Raw genomic sequence first — 16,215 nt, 5'->3', positions numbered from 1 at the left:
AGTGGTATCGGCTTTGAAGTAGAAGAGACAAATACATTTATCCACAACAAATAACACAGAAAATACATTGCCGGATACAACAGGTAAGGTACCTGTAACATCTATAAACCATAGGTTGTCCTGTGTTTTTTTTCAGTGTTTTTCCTGGTGAGAGTTTGATCAGGTAATGAGTCCAGTGTTGATTTAAACCATTTTTTAATATAGCTGAGTTAGTGTATGAGTATCTCAAATGCTTATTTATACAGCATATAGGCCCCCTTTACCTGCTGTAAGCTGACTTATCTTGAAACTATGTACATAGCTAGCCCTAATTAGGGTTGGGATTTGATGATAAAAATATGATGTGTTGCTAGGTGTCAAATCCATAGCTAACCCATAATAAACCAGGATAAACCATCTTTTGTCATTTATTAATGCTTAACGGATCAATGTTTGACTTTACTTCAAACAATATCAACATTTTCAGCCGCTTGTGTTGCTTTCGTTTCAACTAATAGGGTGGATGGAAAATGTCATTAACATTTGTTGTTTGCACTGTTCATGTGTGTTTGCACATCTCAATCATATAAATTAAGGTATCACAGAAGTTCACAGAGCTTTGAGGTTTCTGGTTTCAAGTTGTTGTTTCCTTTGGGAAAAATTGCAATAGTACATAACTAATATACTGTAAATGTCTAAACATGGTCTTTAGGCTATACATACAGTCCGCTGTACTGCCTGTAATAACATAATGAATGATTAACACTAGGGTTTATGAGGTGTGACGACTAAAGGTTTGTCCTCATGGTTCAGCTCAGCTCTGGAGTCTGATGTTACTCATTCATAGCACATCCTGTATAAAATCAAATGAATATAGTCATGACAATAACAACAATCACAGGTGAGGGTTTTATGTTACTCTATCACTAGCCAATAATGTGAAATTAAGTACCAGTTGCAATTGCAGCAGTAGTTGTATTACGCTCTTGTGGTTGAGGTTGTGCTGGAGTGTTCATGTGTCTTTACTGTATCGATGTCTCCTTGTGTTACAGTTGTGTGACCAAGGTGTTTAAGGATGTACAGGACTAACAATCCCTATGGCTCTGACTCTAGCAGTTATGCAGGATCTGTCCAGTCCATCCAGTCCTAGTAGGTGTTCTCTTGTGTGCTTGCATTGTGGCTATAACCCGTTTATGTTTCTTTCTCTTCTTAACTCTTGTATATTCTGTCTCTGAAATTGAATCTATATCATGCTTTTCTCTCAATTTTCTTCTGGCAGTGGCTATTCAGTGGACGATCGGTCATCACAGATATCAAATCTGTCCAGACCAAGTGCCAAGTCAATATATAGTAAGTAAAGAGAAAACATGACCATTAACATTGACTATTGACCTTGAGCAGTTGAAACTGGTTACCTAAAGCATTGTTTATTATAGATTGTTTTGTGAAAAGCAACCATGCATAACGGGTTAATCATTCCATGTATCCCATCAGTGCAGAGGAAGGAGTATGCAGACTCTATCACCAAGATTATGGACAAATTCCATCATAGAGTAGAGGTATTGTTTTGGTTTATCCAATATGATGATTTTACTATGCTAATCATCTGGCCATGATAATGGTCTGCCTTTGATCACAATAGATACTCAGCTATTTCTGTGATATCATATGCATGTATAAACCCTGTGTCTGTTCTCCAGCATCTGTTTACCTGTGACCTGGATGGTGAGGAGGTGCGTGATGTGAATGACTGTGTTGAGAGGCTGAATATACTGGATGGGATGGGTAGGGTGTGGGGGCAGGACATGGTCCTGGAGGTGCGGGATGGGAACCTGCTGCTAACAGACATCGAGACCAAGGTTGGTGCATACACTTTACACTTGACACTAAAACATTGGGTGGGCAAAGCTATATCCATAGTTCACTAGCAGATATTAAGTGTTCTAGAGCAGTAGTTCCCAAACTTCTTATAGTCTCATACCCCTTCAAACATTCAACTCCAGCTGCGTACCCCCTCTAGCACCATGGTCAGCGAACTATCAAATGTTGTTTTTTTGCCATCATTGTAAGCCTGCCACACACACACACTATACAATACATTTATTTAACATAAGAATGAGTGTGAGTTTTTGTCATAACCCGGCTCGTGGGAAGTGACAAAGAGCTCTTATAGGACCAGGGCACTAATAATAATAGTATAATAATCAATGATTTTGCTCTTTATTTAGCCATCTTACATATAAAACCTTATTTGTTCCACGAAAATTGTGAATAACTCACCACAGGTTAATGAGAAGGGTGTGCTTGAAAGGATGCACATAACTCTGCAATGTTGGGTTGTATTGGAGAGAGTCTCAGTCTTAAATCATTTTCCACACACAGTCTGTGCCTGTATTTAGTTTTCATGCTAGCAAGGGCCGAGAATCCACTCTCACATAGGTACGTGGTTGCAAAGGGCATCAGTGTCCTTACAGCGCGATTTGCAAAGGCAAAAAACTCTGAGCGCAGCCCTATCCAGAAATCTGGCAGTGGCTTCTGATTAAATTACATTTTTACAGAACCGCTTGTTGCAATTTCGATGAGGCTCTCTTGTTCAGATATTGGTAAGTGGACTGGAGGCAGGGCGTGAAAGGGATAACGAAGCCAGATGTTTGTGTCGTCCGTTTCGGTAAAGTACCTGCGTAATTGCGCACCCAGCTCACTCAGGTGCTTCACTATATCACATTTGACATTGTCCGTAAGCTTGAGTTCATCTGCACACAAAAAAATCATACAATGATCGAAAGACCTGTGTGTTGTCCTCGTTAATGCAGACAGAGAAGAGCTCCAACTTCTTAATCATAGCCTCAATTTTGTCCCGCACATTGAATATAGTTGCAGAGAGTCCCTGTAATCCTAGACTCAGATCATTCAGGCGAAAAACATCACCCAGATAGGCCAGTCGTGTGAGAAACTCGTCATCATGCAAGCGGTCAGACAAGTGAAAATTATGGTCAGTAAATACAACTTTAAGCTCGTCTCTCTATTAAAAAAACGTGTCAATAGTTTGCCCCTTGATAACTAGCGCACTTCTGTATGTTGTAAAAGTGTTACATGGTCGCTGCCCATATCATTGTATAATGCAGAAAATACACAAAAGTTCAGGGGCTTGCTTAAACAAAGTTAACCATTTTCACTGTAGTGTCCAAAACGTCTTTCACGCTGTCACGCATTCCCTTGGCAGCAAGAGCCTCTAGGTGGATGCTACAGTGTACCCAAGTGGCGTCGGGGGCAACTGCTTGCACGCGCGTTACTACTCCACTATGTCTTCCTGTCATGGCTTTTGCGCCATCAGTACAGATACCAACACATCTTCACCACCAAAGTCCATTTGATGTCACAAAGCTGTCCAGTACTTTAAAAATATCCTATCATGTTGTCCTGGTTTCCAGTGATTTGCAGAAGAGGATGTCTTCCTTAATTGACCCCCCATAAAAGCAATGGACATATACCAGGAGCTGTGCCAGGCCCGCCATGTCTGTTGACTCATCCAGCTGTAACGCATATAGTTCACTGGCTTGTATGCGAAGCAGTAATTGTTTCGAAACATCTCCTGCCGTGTAACAGATGCTCCGTGAAACAGTGTTGTTTGATGAAGGCATTGTCTGTATAGTTTTTTTGGCCTTTTCCCCCAGCATTGTCCCAGCCATATCCCAGGCAGCAGGAAGAATTAAGTCCTCCACAATAGTATGGGGCTTGCCTGTCCTAGCCACTCAGTTACTCACCATATAAGACACTTCTAGCCCCTTCTTATTAATGGTATCTGTTGCTTTTATACATGTCTCACTACTCGAAAGTTGTCTTTATTCTCGCTCAGAAAACTGGCTTATTTTTCAAATTGTCATGTTTAATTTTTAAATGTCTGCGCAACAGTGAAGGTTTCCCGCGAGAGAGTAACGGTTAATGTGATTGGCTGTTTATTATTTGACTAGGCTACCTGTATTTGACATTGTGTTGTTATTTCGCTGAACGCTAGATGGTTAAACATTGATCTTCAGTTTCTTGGCAATTTCTTGCATGGAATAGCCTTAATTTTTCAGAACAAGAATAGACTGATGAGTTTCAGAAGAAAGTTCTTTGTTTCTGGCCATTTTGAGCCTGTAATCGAACCCACGAATGATGATGCTCCAGATACTCAACGAGTCTTAAGAAGGCCAGTATTATTGCTTCTTTAATCAAAACAACAGTTTTCAGTTGTGCTAATGTAATTGCAAAAGGGTTTCCTAATGATCAATTATCCTTTTAAAATTATAAACTTGGATTAGCTAACACAACGTGCCATTGGAACACAGGAGTGATGGTTGCTGATAATGGGCCTCTGTACGCCTATGTAGATATTCCATTAAGAATCTGCCGTTTCCAGCTGCAATAGTCATTTACAACATTAACAATGTCTACACTGTATATCTGATCAATTTGATGTTATTTTAATGGACAAAAAATGTGCTTTTCTTTCAAAAACAAGGACATTTCTAAGTGATCTCAAACTTTTGAACGGTAGTGTACATACTGTACAGAACACAAGATACATACTGTGCACAACACAAAATACATACTGTACACAACACAAAATACATACTGTACACAACATACATACTGTACACAACACAACATACATACTATACACAAGAAAACATACATACTGAACACAACACAACATACATACTATACACAAGAAAACATACATACTGTACCCAACACAAAATACATACTGTACACAACATACATACTGTACACAACACAACATACAGGTTGTACACAACATACAGGCTGCACACAACACAATATACATACTGTACACAACACAACATACAGGTTGTACACAACACAATATACATACTGTACACAACACAACATACAGGTTGTACACAACATACAGGCTGCACACAACACAATATACATACTGTACACAACACAACATACAGGCTGCACACAACACAATATACATACTGTACACAACACAACATACAGGTTGTACACAACATACAGGCTGCACACAACACAATATACATACTGTACACAACACAACATACAGGTTGTACACAACATACAGGCTGCACACAACACAATATACATACTGTACACAACACAATATACATACTGTACACAACACAATATACAGGCTGTACACAACATACAGGCAGTAATAGCTATGGTTTCTGTTTGTCGTTTTACATTTCTCTTTGCCTTTTCAAATGTACAGATGGCTTAAAAATCTCTATCAGTTCTGATTCATGACCTACTATTCTCTTATCATCTCCCCCTCCTCCCTTCTCCCCATCCTCCCCTCTCCCCCTCTCCCCTCTCCCTGTGTGGGGTTTAGGAGGAGCTGGAGTCCCTGCCTCTGAGCAGCATTGTGGAGCTGAAGGCTGTGATGGACAGCTGTGTGTACAATTCCCTGCTGACCGCAACCGTCAAGGACCGCAGCAAGAGGACCACCAGTGTCTTCATGTTCCAGTGTGAGGACCTCAGGGTGAGGAGACTGTTATTTATCCCTGAGCTTGTCACCAGCCTGTATTATGATCATTATGTTACTCTCATCTTTCAAAAGGGTTTTAAATGGATGTTGGTGATTAATTTCAGGCCGATTTCATAAAACGGGACCTAGAGAGAGCACTTCCTCACCAGAGAGATGACGTTAGCAATCACAGCAACAACAGGTAATAACAGTCTACAAATGCGTATAAATTGGTGGTTTACTGTAGGTTATCACAGTATATGCTCATTTTCCCTGGGTAAACCTCTTCTCCTCTCTAGCAGGGGCAATCTAGAAGTTATGTCTGGCCATCAAATTGTTAGGAATCTTCAGAAAACTGGCCCACCCCCTGAGCAGAGAGAATGGACTCCTCCAGAAGAACCCTCAGCTCAATGGAGCGCTCCGGACTATGGTAAGTCAATGGCATGCTCCAACCCAAAATACCTCTGTAGTCATTGGAAACCATTGATCAAGAGGACTACGGTTGTGAGCTTGTTTAGATCACTGTAAGAAACCCTGAAACGATTTGGTCAAGGGTTTGTTTCCAGTGTTAATGACAGATGAATAGCTTTAGTCAAGGTGATGCCAAATATCTTGAAAACATTTATCAATGTGTGTGTTCAATAGATGAAGTTCCTACACCTACACCTACACTTACACCTACACCTACACCTACACCGCCCATGCCCAGAGAAGAGCCACCTCCTCACAGGAAGGAAACCCCAGTCCAACCCCTCTTTATGGAGGACAAGCCCGAGACAACCCCTGTCTCTCATCCACGCCCATACGCAGAGACTGATAGGAATGTGGTCAGTACTCTGCCTCTATCAATATATTATTCATGTTAGCAGTACTGTGGACGATTGCTTAAGGTACTTTTAGTGGGTTGCATATGAATATTGTACAACATTTTCTTGTTTTTTCCACAGGACATCTTGAATCATATTTTCAATGATATTGAGATATTTATGGGCCAAGTCGCTGCTACAGCAGCCAAAGCCGAGATGAAAAAAAAGAAAAAAAAGAAGAAGAACAAGGATAAAGGTGATTTAGAAATGTATTTCCCCTTATTCCAAAAAAGGCTACAGCAGTGGTTAAATTGGGCCAGAGCTACTGTATGTGTCCAAAGAGAAAAGTAGAATAAAGGTATGATAAACCAAAGTAAGTGTTAGGGTAATGGTGGTTAGGGTCAGGGTAATGGATAGGGTAAGGGTTGAGCTGGGGTGTGGACATGAAGCTAGGGTTAGGGTCAGGGTAATGGATAGGGTAAGGGTTGAGCTGGGGTGTGGACATGAAGCTAGGGTTAGGGTCAGGGTAATGGATAGGGTAAGGCTTGAGCTGGGGTGTGGACATGAAGCTAGGGTTAGGGTCAGGGTTAGTTAGGTTACCAAAACTTGTACCCATTATTTAACCCCTGGGATATCCCATATTCAGGTGCAAGATGACATTGGGAAAACTATGGTCTAAGGTTTGAGTTTTTTGATGCCATTTGTTTCATTTCCGAGGCATTGATGGCATGCCACCAGCAGAGGAGTTTAAAACCTGTCTCCACAAAATCAAATACGGGTTCAACCTTCTGGTGTGTATTCAAATATCTCTGTTATTTTGTTGTTGTCGACTCATGATTTAATAAATGCTATTCATTTAATATGAGAGCTTAATCCAGTACCTTTGGTCTGTTCACTGTGATAGGGGGAGCTCAATGGAAAGATTAGTAATCCCAACGCTCCGGAATTCGTCCACTGCCTCTTCTCCACCCTGGCATTTGTAAGTTACTCCTACTGCTTACTCCATCTTTGTTTTCAACAAAGGGCTTCACACATGATCATCTTTTTCAACGTTATGTTTTGAACCAGCCTACCTTCTGTCCCATTTGATTATATGAGCAAATAATTGACAGTGTATGATAACTTCCCATCAATGAGTTCTGTGCGCTTGTTTCCCACCACTTCCTCTACTCCTTCCCTCCTCCAGGTGGTATCCCACTGCCCTGAGGAGCTGCCCCCCACCATCGTGGCGCCCCTGCTGGAGCCTGAGTGTATCCGTCTGCTGAGTGAGGAAGCCACCCCCGAGGAGGACCAGCTGTGGCAATCACTGGGAGACGCCTGGAACATCCCCAGGTGAGAATCAGTGATTAGTAGACTATCAGGGAATTGGGGGAGTTACTGTCAGTCAGGGGTGCTCCGTGCATACAAATGTACTTTCATACATTTTGACAATGTGTTCCTATGTCCCTGATTGGTTACCAGTACAAAATGGCCCGACGATGACGAGGACATCCCTACCTACACTCTGGAGTTCTACGATGGTTGGCAGCCCCCAGAGGTGACCCACTCTCCCCCAGGGAGAGAGCCAGAGAAGAGAGAACCTGAGAGTAGGCAGCAGAGTCAGAATCAGAGTCAGAGTCCATTCTCCACCCCTGAAAAGGTAAATACCCAGTGAGCTGCATCTTATAGTTCTCTATAGGCTGGGTAGTTTCAATAAGGTTTCTTTCGATAAGTTCTTTCAAAATGTTCCCCTGTAGAGTTCGGCCCAATGGAAGCCTCCACCATCACGGTATGCATTAAGAAACAATTATAAACTATTTAAAAGCCATGGAAGCATTATGGATACATGTTGTTCTGTGTGTGTCTACAGTTCTATGTATGTGTTTTCAGTCCAGATGAGCTAAACCCCAGTTACATGCGTGTGATGTATGACTTCACTGCAAGGAACAACAGAGAGCTGAGCATCTCCAAGGGAGAAGTGGTTCAGGTGAGCCTCATCAACACCACTACATGTCAACAGCACTTTGAAGTCTGCCTGCATGCCGCCTGCCTGCCTTTCTGTCTGTCTGTCTGCTGTCTGTCTGCCCGCCCAAGAGAAGGTTTTGACAGAAGCGTGTGTGTGCTCTGTGCTTCCACAGCTACTGGACATGTCCAAGAAATGGTGGAAAGTAAGGAGCGACAGAGGGGAGCAGGGCTTTGTGCCCAACAACATACTGGAGTCAGTGGACAAGGAGCAGGAAAAGCAGGCAAGATACCCCAACACTCAGCAACACTTTATACTGGAAAGCCTGCTGTGTGTTATTATGTTGTGTATGCTCCATGTGGGGAACTCAGACCCGTGTTACGCCTGCGTAAATGGAACTTTATTTCCTTTTCCCTTTCCCTTATTCACTTTCTCTCTGCGTATTCTGACCTTCATCTGAAGCATGAGGAAATGCATGTGACCGCCAGATATTAGTTTGGGGAGGTGATCGCAGAAATGGAGGTGGCAGAGGTGTGTCTACAGATACACCTATTCTGACCTTGACTTAATTCCCTAATAATTCCAACACCTTTACTCGCGAGGAACCATGAATACGGTTAAGCAACTGTCAGTTCCAAGTGAAAAAACATCTACTATTTCAGAAAGAAATAACGCCATTCTCCATGCACTGTAATGTATACATTGATAAGAGTTAGGCAAATTAGTTATCTGTTTGGAGAAGGGGATTGTAATTACCAATGTTTTAGACGATTTTTCCTTATCGCTGGCGACGAATGTGAAGCCAGTCATATGTAAGCAAACTATAATTCATGTCAACATGACATGTATTTCGGCCCATTTTCCACAGTGAATTAGGCTATAAATAGCTCTGCCGTTATTCCCAATTTTAATTGTATGTTCACACAATTTACGGGGATGACATTTGGCTCAACCTACCTAGTTGATTTATGCACTCTAGAATGTTTTAATTATATGCCCAGGCATTTCTCAGGTTATTACTCCCAAAAAGCTCGTTTTGGTCATGTAGGTACTCTACATGACCAAAAGTATGTGGACACCTGCTAGTCATACTAAAATCATGGGCATTAATATGGAGTTGGTCCCCCCTCTGCTGCTATAACAACCTCCACTCTTCTGGGAAGGCTTTCCACTAGATGTTGGAACATTGCTGCAGGGACTTGCTGCGATTCAACCACAAGAGCATTAGTGAGGTTGGGCACTGATGTTGTGCGATTAGGCATGGCTCGCAGTCTGCGATCCAATTCATATCAAAGGTGTTTGATGGGGTTGAGGTCAGGGCTCTGTGCAGGCCAATCAAGTTCTTCCACACTGATCTTGACAAACCATTTCTGTATGGACCTCTCTTTGTGCACGGGGGCATTGTCATGCTGAAATAAGAAAGGGCCTTCGCCCAAACTGTTGCCACAAAGTTGGAAGCACTCAATTGTCTAGAATGTCATTGTATGCTGTAGCGTTAAGATTTCTCTTCATTGGAACTAAGGAGCTAAAACCATGAAAAACAGCCCCAGACCATTATTCCTCCTCCACCAAACTTTACCGTTGGCACTATGCATTGGGGCAGGTAGAGTTTTCCTGGCATCTTCCAAACCAAGATTTGTCCATCAGACTGCCAGATGGTGAAACGTGATTCATCACCCCAGAGAACACGTTTCCACTGCTCCAGAGTCCAATGGCGGCGAGATTTACACCACTCCAGCGAACGCTTGGCATTGCGCATGGCGATCTTCTGCTTGTGTGCGGCTGCTGGGCCATGGAAACCCAATTCATGAAGCTCCCGACGAACAGTTCTTGTGCTGATGTTGCTTCCAGAGGCGGTTTGGAACTCGGTAAGAAATTTTGCAAAGTAGGACAGACAATTTTTACGCACTACGTGCTTCAGCACTCGGTGGTCGTGTTCTGTGAGCTTGTGTGGCCTACCACTTCGCGGCTGAGCCGTTGATGCTCCTAGACGTTTCCACTTCATACTAACAGCACTTACAGTTGACCGGGGCACAACTAGCAGGGAAGAAATGTGATAAATTGACTTGTTGGAAAGGTGGCATCCTATGACGGTGCCATATTGAAAGTCAATGAGCTCTTCAGTAAGGCCATTCTACTGCCAATGTTTGTCTATGGAGATTGCATGGCTGTATGCTCGGCTTTATACACCTGTTAGCAATGGGTGTGGCTGAAATACCCAAATCCACTAATTTGAAGGGTTGTCCACATACGTTTGTATATATAGTGTAAGTCTGAATACCAAATACTGAGAAGTGCGTCAATCAAAACACATAAAAAAGGAATAGATTTCCTAAGTCTAAATCAAGCTCCATGTGTTTAGTGCACTGTATTAGTGTGTAATTATCAATACTTTATTCCCCCCGTTAGGAAACCAGTGGTCCTCCCTCCCTAACCAAGAGGTCCAAGCCTGACCAAGTGAAGGCCTGGCTGGAGTACAAGGGCTTCAGTAAAATGTAAGAGCACTCAAACTACCAATCACATTAACTATAGATTATTGATCTCTGTAGGCATACATGTGATTGACTACAGTAGTTATAAAGTGAGCATGAGAAAATTACAGGATAAGTATTGTATCTCTTTTCCATGATTTGTTCATTCCTCCCTCTCTCTCAGCACGGTGCGCTGTCTGGGTGTGCTGAGTGGCTCCATGCTCCTGGGGATGACAAGAGAGGAGCTGAAGATTGTGTGTCCTGAGGAGGGGGGGCGGGTCTTCTTCCAGCTCCAGAACATCAAGTCTGCCATGGCTGTAAGTCCCACACCACACTATCAATAGCAGTACAACTGTTGATTTATATTCTTGTACATGACAGGTAACAAACTGATTTGTTTTTCCTTTCCACTCCAGCTTGCCAGTGAGGTAAGGCCCATAGAGCCTTAGGACGGGAGAAGACAAGATGACCAGAGAGTCACAGACAAGTCGGGACATGAAGTTTCAACCCTTGAGCTTCAAGCTACAAATTTCCGCGCTGCAGTAGAGAAAATACTGATTATATCCACTGAAAACACAAAGTAAGCAGAGTTGTGTTAGAAGTATGTAGGGCGGACGCATCAAAGCTCTAGTGTTAGTTACATTTAGTAAAAAATACTATTTGTGCATTTGATAAGATCCAATACTTAAAGACAGATTCTCTCTATATATATTCTGTATCAACTGTTTTAACTTAAATATTTTTACCATATGTATTGTATCAAACCAGTGTTGATGCCACTTGATTCTATGATTGATCTTGATTAGTTTATTCAAGTCACCATTTATACATGTATTAATTTATGTTAAGTGTTATACTTTATGTATCTTGTTGATGTATCTGAAATGTAATCAATTGATATATATTTTATTTTGGTAGTGATATGTATGGACATGTAAATCACATGACATAAAATCATCAAGTAAGTCAGTCTGTATCTCTGTAAACTAATCATGTATCTCAATGTTGGATCTGTCTATCCACATAAATCACTTGTATTATTTGACTTAAGTAAATTAGCTGAATGACACCAGCCAACAACTGAATGAATGATGTAGGACACAACACGTTAGATTATTAAACATGCTTTATTTTATTTCAGACGTTACACATGTACCATATCAGAAGAATTTGAGTAAATGTAAAACATTGGCATTCATTTAAAGTCATGATAGTGACTACAATAGACAAAAAAAATGAAAGACAATGAAAACCATGTCAATAATAGAACACATGTGCAGAGAACCTTTAATGGAAAAACATCCACATGTCTAAAAGAATGAATGAATGGAGGCACAAAATAATCACAAGTCAACAAACTCTTTGTATTAAACATAATGAAGTGAAAAGAATACTAGGCGATTTTTCGATGAGAATCAATTGAACAAAAAACAAAACTCGCAGTGTGATGATTGACTGATTAATTGGTTTGTGTTCTGTGATGACAACACACTGTATATCACTACTGCCCAATACTCTTTGCACTACTGAACACAAGGCAAGAAAACAAACAGCATTTGACTTATGTCTTCCAACTTTGTTTGTGTGCTCTTTCGATTGGAACAGAAATACATATGGCAGTCCTTAGTGAAGTTTGATACAAAGTATGGTCTATGGTACCCTACAGTAGGACCAACAGGTTCCCTAGCATTGTAGTTTATAAACAAGCAAAGAAACTAAACTGATTGTACAGATGGAGACCAACAACTGGAGTTAGTGAGGTTCTGAAAGAATAGATCTGTGAACTCTGATGGACAATCTGAAATGGATGGACATGAAAAGGTAAGGTCAACGAAGTTGTTGGGTCCCTCAGTGAGCCACACCTGGATCTAAACATGGATGTCTGATCCTTTATCAAGTAACTACACACATCCTACTCCACATGAGACACAAACCCTTCAAATCATACATGCATCCTCTAATTCCCTGCAAAATACGATTTCAAAGAATCAAATCAAAAGTTGTACTAAACGGTTGCTTGTTTTTTAACAGTGTTCCAGTCTATGGCTGTATGTCTGTGGGAAGGATTACAGTGTTTGAGTGGATGTTTAGGTGTGAATGTACAGCCAGATTACATTGGCAGCTCTGGCTGAGTTAAATGTCAGAGAGGATACCCATTATGGCTCTGGGTCCTACCATTGCTGAAGGCCCCTCCAAATTACCCTAGTTAACTTGATCAACCTCACTCAATACTCTACTGAGAGAGAGCTACATGGAATACTTAACAGACTTCAACAGCCCTAACACAATCAACAAGAACACCAGAAAAACTATTAAAATACTAAATAATAAAAGAATATACATGGAAATATTGAGTCCAATTGTAAATCTAGTGAAAGACAAGGCCAATAATAATATGACAAAATACATCTTTCTGCTTAAACAAGGGCAGTTTAAAATGATCTACAGCAACGAAACTTCACGTTTGTGATCTAGATATTGATATACTGTTTATATAAACCTTTTATTTCCATAGCCTTTAAAAAAATACACTTTATATATTAAATCCATCCCCATGTTCAGCTTGTCCTAAATTATCTGCTTTCTCAAACATTTACTCGTATATATCGGGCTTTTGTCACACTTAGGTTTTTAAAATGGGCTGGTAGGTAATGGTATGCAATGCATGGTGAACATTTACAACTAGGGCCCAGTAATTCCGCTGGAACAGTCTTGGCAAATAATAGGACTGTACAAATAGAACTCCCACAGTTTGAATCACAGAAGAGGTCCGATGAGGAGAAGGCTCATTGGGTGAGATGGGGATGAATTTACAGAACATAGAATATGATCTCTATGGTACAGATCACATCTGTATTGGTGACCAGGAAAACCATGACTGTGATGGGGGTGAGTTCATTTGATGCTGATAACAACCAAGCAACTATGTCTCTGCATGGTTTGAGCGTTGCCATAGTGATGAGCTGGATTTGAGTTTGTTTTGCAGAACTCAAACTAACAACAATCATTGACTGCACACATACTTCATACATGACAGTTGTTCAGCTTCCTTGGATTGTCATATGTTGCTTTTTCACATTACAGACCACTTTAAACAGCTTCCCAGACACTCCCGTGGCCACACAGTGGTCCATGCAGGCATGCACAACATAAGATGCACGGTGGAAATGCAGTCAAAGCAGAGCATTGCTAAAAACGCTTCTTCCACTTCACTGGAAGGCCTGGGTAGATAAAGGATAAAGTACTTTAACATACAGCACGCAGCCTGGTATCGTTCCTTGATGTTAGGACAGCAAAAATGCTTAAGCTTGAAGAGGACAGGTGTTGTGGTTGTTGTTGATGAGGAGTGAGGCGTTGCAGCAGGGCATGAAAGTGACAGGCTAGCAGTGGTAAGATCTTCACCTGGTAAGTCTGGTTTGGTGCATACAGGGTACTACATGCAATAACTAATAACCAACATAGTGGGCCCAGAGGTCAGTCCCCGGGGTCTGTCCTGGTCTCTTTAGAAGACCAAGGGGTGTGTGGGAGCGACACACACACACACAGTGAGTGTTGAGGTAATTGTAGGGGGACAGGGGAGGCTCCCTGACATTCTTCTTGACTTGTGCTTGGAAAACACGCCGTGGTTTAACATCTCTTATCATACACACCTCTAAGCGTCCACTCTACCATAGACTGATATCTTTTCTTTAGATATACACACACATGTACCTCTTCTTTAGATATACACACATGTATCTATATCCTTTTTAGATATTTAGTATATTGTACACATCATGGAATAGCATAAATCTACTCTTTTTGTCTGCATATTCTATAACTAACGTGATTTGTTAAATAAAAATAACATTGATCTTAATGTTAATTTAATGGAATGTTTGCACTAGACCAGTCAGGTACACAGCTCCATGCCCTGATGGCTGCTGAATGTCCTATTTCATTCAGAGCTGACTCAGATCAGGAGACCGGCCGAGAGAACTCATTTAGCCAATAAATCACTACAACCTGCCAGAAGCACAGAGACGGATGAAAGACATCAGATACCCAGCAGCAGACAGACTGGAATTGTGTACGACTTCTGCTTCTAAGCCACACAGATTTGGTCCTTTCTCCATTTTTCTTAACTCAGTACGTCCATACATTAGAAGTTTGTTACCGCGGTTTCCATGAAACTCTAAGTTACAAGTGACTGTTCCTATCAGTGTGCAACGGGTGTTGGAACAATGTAGTGTGGAACATTCACCTATGCATTGTTTAGGTGTGTCCATGTTGTGTAGGTTAGGCGACCCATGGACAATGCCCTCATAACATTTCTGTTAAGTTGTATCTGCTTCCGTACTTCATTGTGAAGATATTAAAGTAGATGAGCTTCAGGCAGAATGACTGTGTGATGGAAGATAAGCAGCTTTCAGGACGGCTAAACTGCGCAGTGTGTGTAATATAGGTGATGGGTACAAACATGCCAACAAATCACAGGCTGAACTGTGGGACCCTTTTTCCCATGCAGGGTCACATGACAAAGCAAAAGGGCAGAAGTTTTGGTTTGAAGGGTCAGGAGATCAAAGTGACAGAGAAAGTGATCCAGGAACTGATCGAAGAACAGATGAGGTGAAAAAAAAGACTTCAGGCTAGTCTCTCTCCTCCCATATGTGTATTAGAAAATAATCCAAGCACTGGATGTTCCCCCTGCCAACCTTGGCCATGCTGATTGAAATCTCACAGTGAGCATTAGAGAGATAGGGAGGAGTCAAGAAGTAGAGAGGAAAAATAGGGGCAGGAGAGGGGTTGAAGAGGGAACCTTGGTTGAGGGAGAAGGGGGGACTGGAACATGACTGAGTCCATACTGACCACCCCCATCACCGACAGAGAGATGGGGACACTCAGGGAGCATTGTATCCTTGGCTTTAGTACAAGAGAGCTGAGAGACGAGTGCACAGTCCAATTCCTTAGTGGGAGGGGGATAAGGGGGTAAGAGGTAGAGGTTAAACAACAAGCTGGAGTCCACTCATACTGCACCCCCTCAGTGTCATGCAGGGAGGGGCCGAGGGGGGGGTTAGAAGTCGGGGTGGGGTTGTTGATTTAGTGTCCTTCTGCCCCGACGGGGGCCATGGAGAGGGTGTCCTCCTCGTCGATGTTGTCCAGCTCCTTGGTGCGCACAGCGTGGGTGATGAGGTTGAGCTCCTCCAGCAGGGTCTCACTGCGGTATGCTACGCGGATGTCCGGGACGTTGGTGCGACGGATGTCATTGCTCTCAGGGCCCTCCTTGCTGTATTTGGGCCCCAGCCAGTAGCTCTTTGCCTGGAGACAAGAGAGAATGTCAGAGCTGAGCACTTGGCACAAAATGGCTGCCATGCACAACTTAATTGAATTAAATCCATTATTAATCCATTATAAGAGACAAATTAAAAACGGAAGCTCAGAGACCAAAGAGGGCAAAAAGAGAGATGAGATAGGAGGAAGCGGATGGATACCTTGTGGGAGAAGCCGCTCATGAGGACGCTGTTCCTGGCCAGCTCACAC

At 42.1% G+C, this 16,215-nt stretch overlaps 2 protein-coding genes and 1 long non-coding RNA gene across 3 annotated transcripts in view; 2 read left to right on the top strand and 1 right to left on the bottom strand.

Annotated features, from left to right (window-relative positions):
* Positions 1–1,034: 1,034 nt before the first annotated feature.
* Positions 1,035–8,684, top strand: LOC120064737 (epidermal growth factor receptor kinase substrate 8-like protein 3). Its single transcript, XM_039015354.1, has 16 exons — positions 1,035–1,128; positions 1,259–1,329; positions 1,474–1,538; positions 1,680–1,838; positions 5,342–5,491; positions 5,602–5,678; positions 5,776–5,906; positions 6,122–6,303; positions 6,424–6,538; positions 7,000–7,073; positions 7,187–7,261; positions 7,469–7,614; positions 7,744–7,921; positions 8,019–8,050; positions 8,152–8,248; positions 8,400–8,684. Exons 1-16 carry the CDS (start codon positions 1,055–1,057, stop codon positions 8,682–8,684), a joined length of 1,911 nt encoding a protein of 636 aa, XP_038871282.1. The 5' UTR covers positions 1,035–1,054.
* A 1,947-nt stretch (positions 8,685–10,631) lies between these two features.
* On the top strand, positions 10,632–11,507 carry LOC120065738. Its single transcript, XR_005478697.1, has 3 exons — positions 10,632–10,719; positions 10,880–11,012; positions 11,112–11,507. It is a non-coding gene; the product is annotated as an uncharacterized LOC120065738 (long non-coding RNA).
* Positions 11,508–11,806: 299 nt separating this feature from the next.
* The window catches only part of LOC120065175 (AMP deaminase 2-like), a 65,651-nt gene continuing 61,242 nt past the window's right edge, over positions 11,807–16,215 (bottom strand). Inside the window, exons 17-18 of the mRNA XM_039015955.1 lie at positions 16,167–16,215; positions 11,807–15,993 (exon numbers count right to left, since the gene is read on the bottom strand). The exon at positions 16,167–16,215 is cut by the window's right edge and continues 62 nt beyond it. Coding sequence (XP_038871883.1) covers positions 15,775–15,993; positions 16,167–16,215 — 268 coding nt within the window. The 3' untranslated portion in view covers positions 11,807–15,774. The remainder of the gene's footprint in view (positions 15,994–16,166) is intronic.

Source organism: Salvelinus namaycush, chromosome 20, assembly GCF_016432855.1.
Source record: "Salvelinus namaycush isolate Seneca chromosome 20, SaNama_1.0, whole genome shotgun sequence".
Taxonomy (NCBI): domain Eukaryota; kingdom Metazoa; phylum Chordata; class Actinopteri; order Salmoniformes; family Salmonidae; genus Salvelinus; species Salvelinus namaycush.
This window is presented reverse-complemented; position numbering and strand designations above follow the sequence as displayed.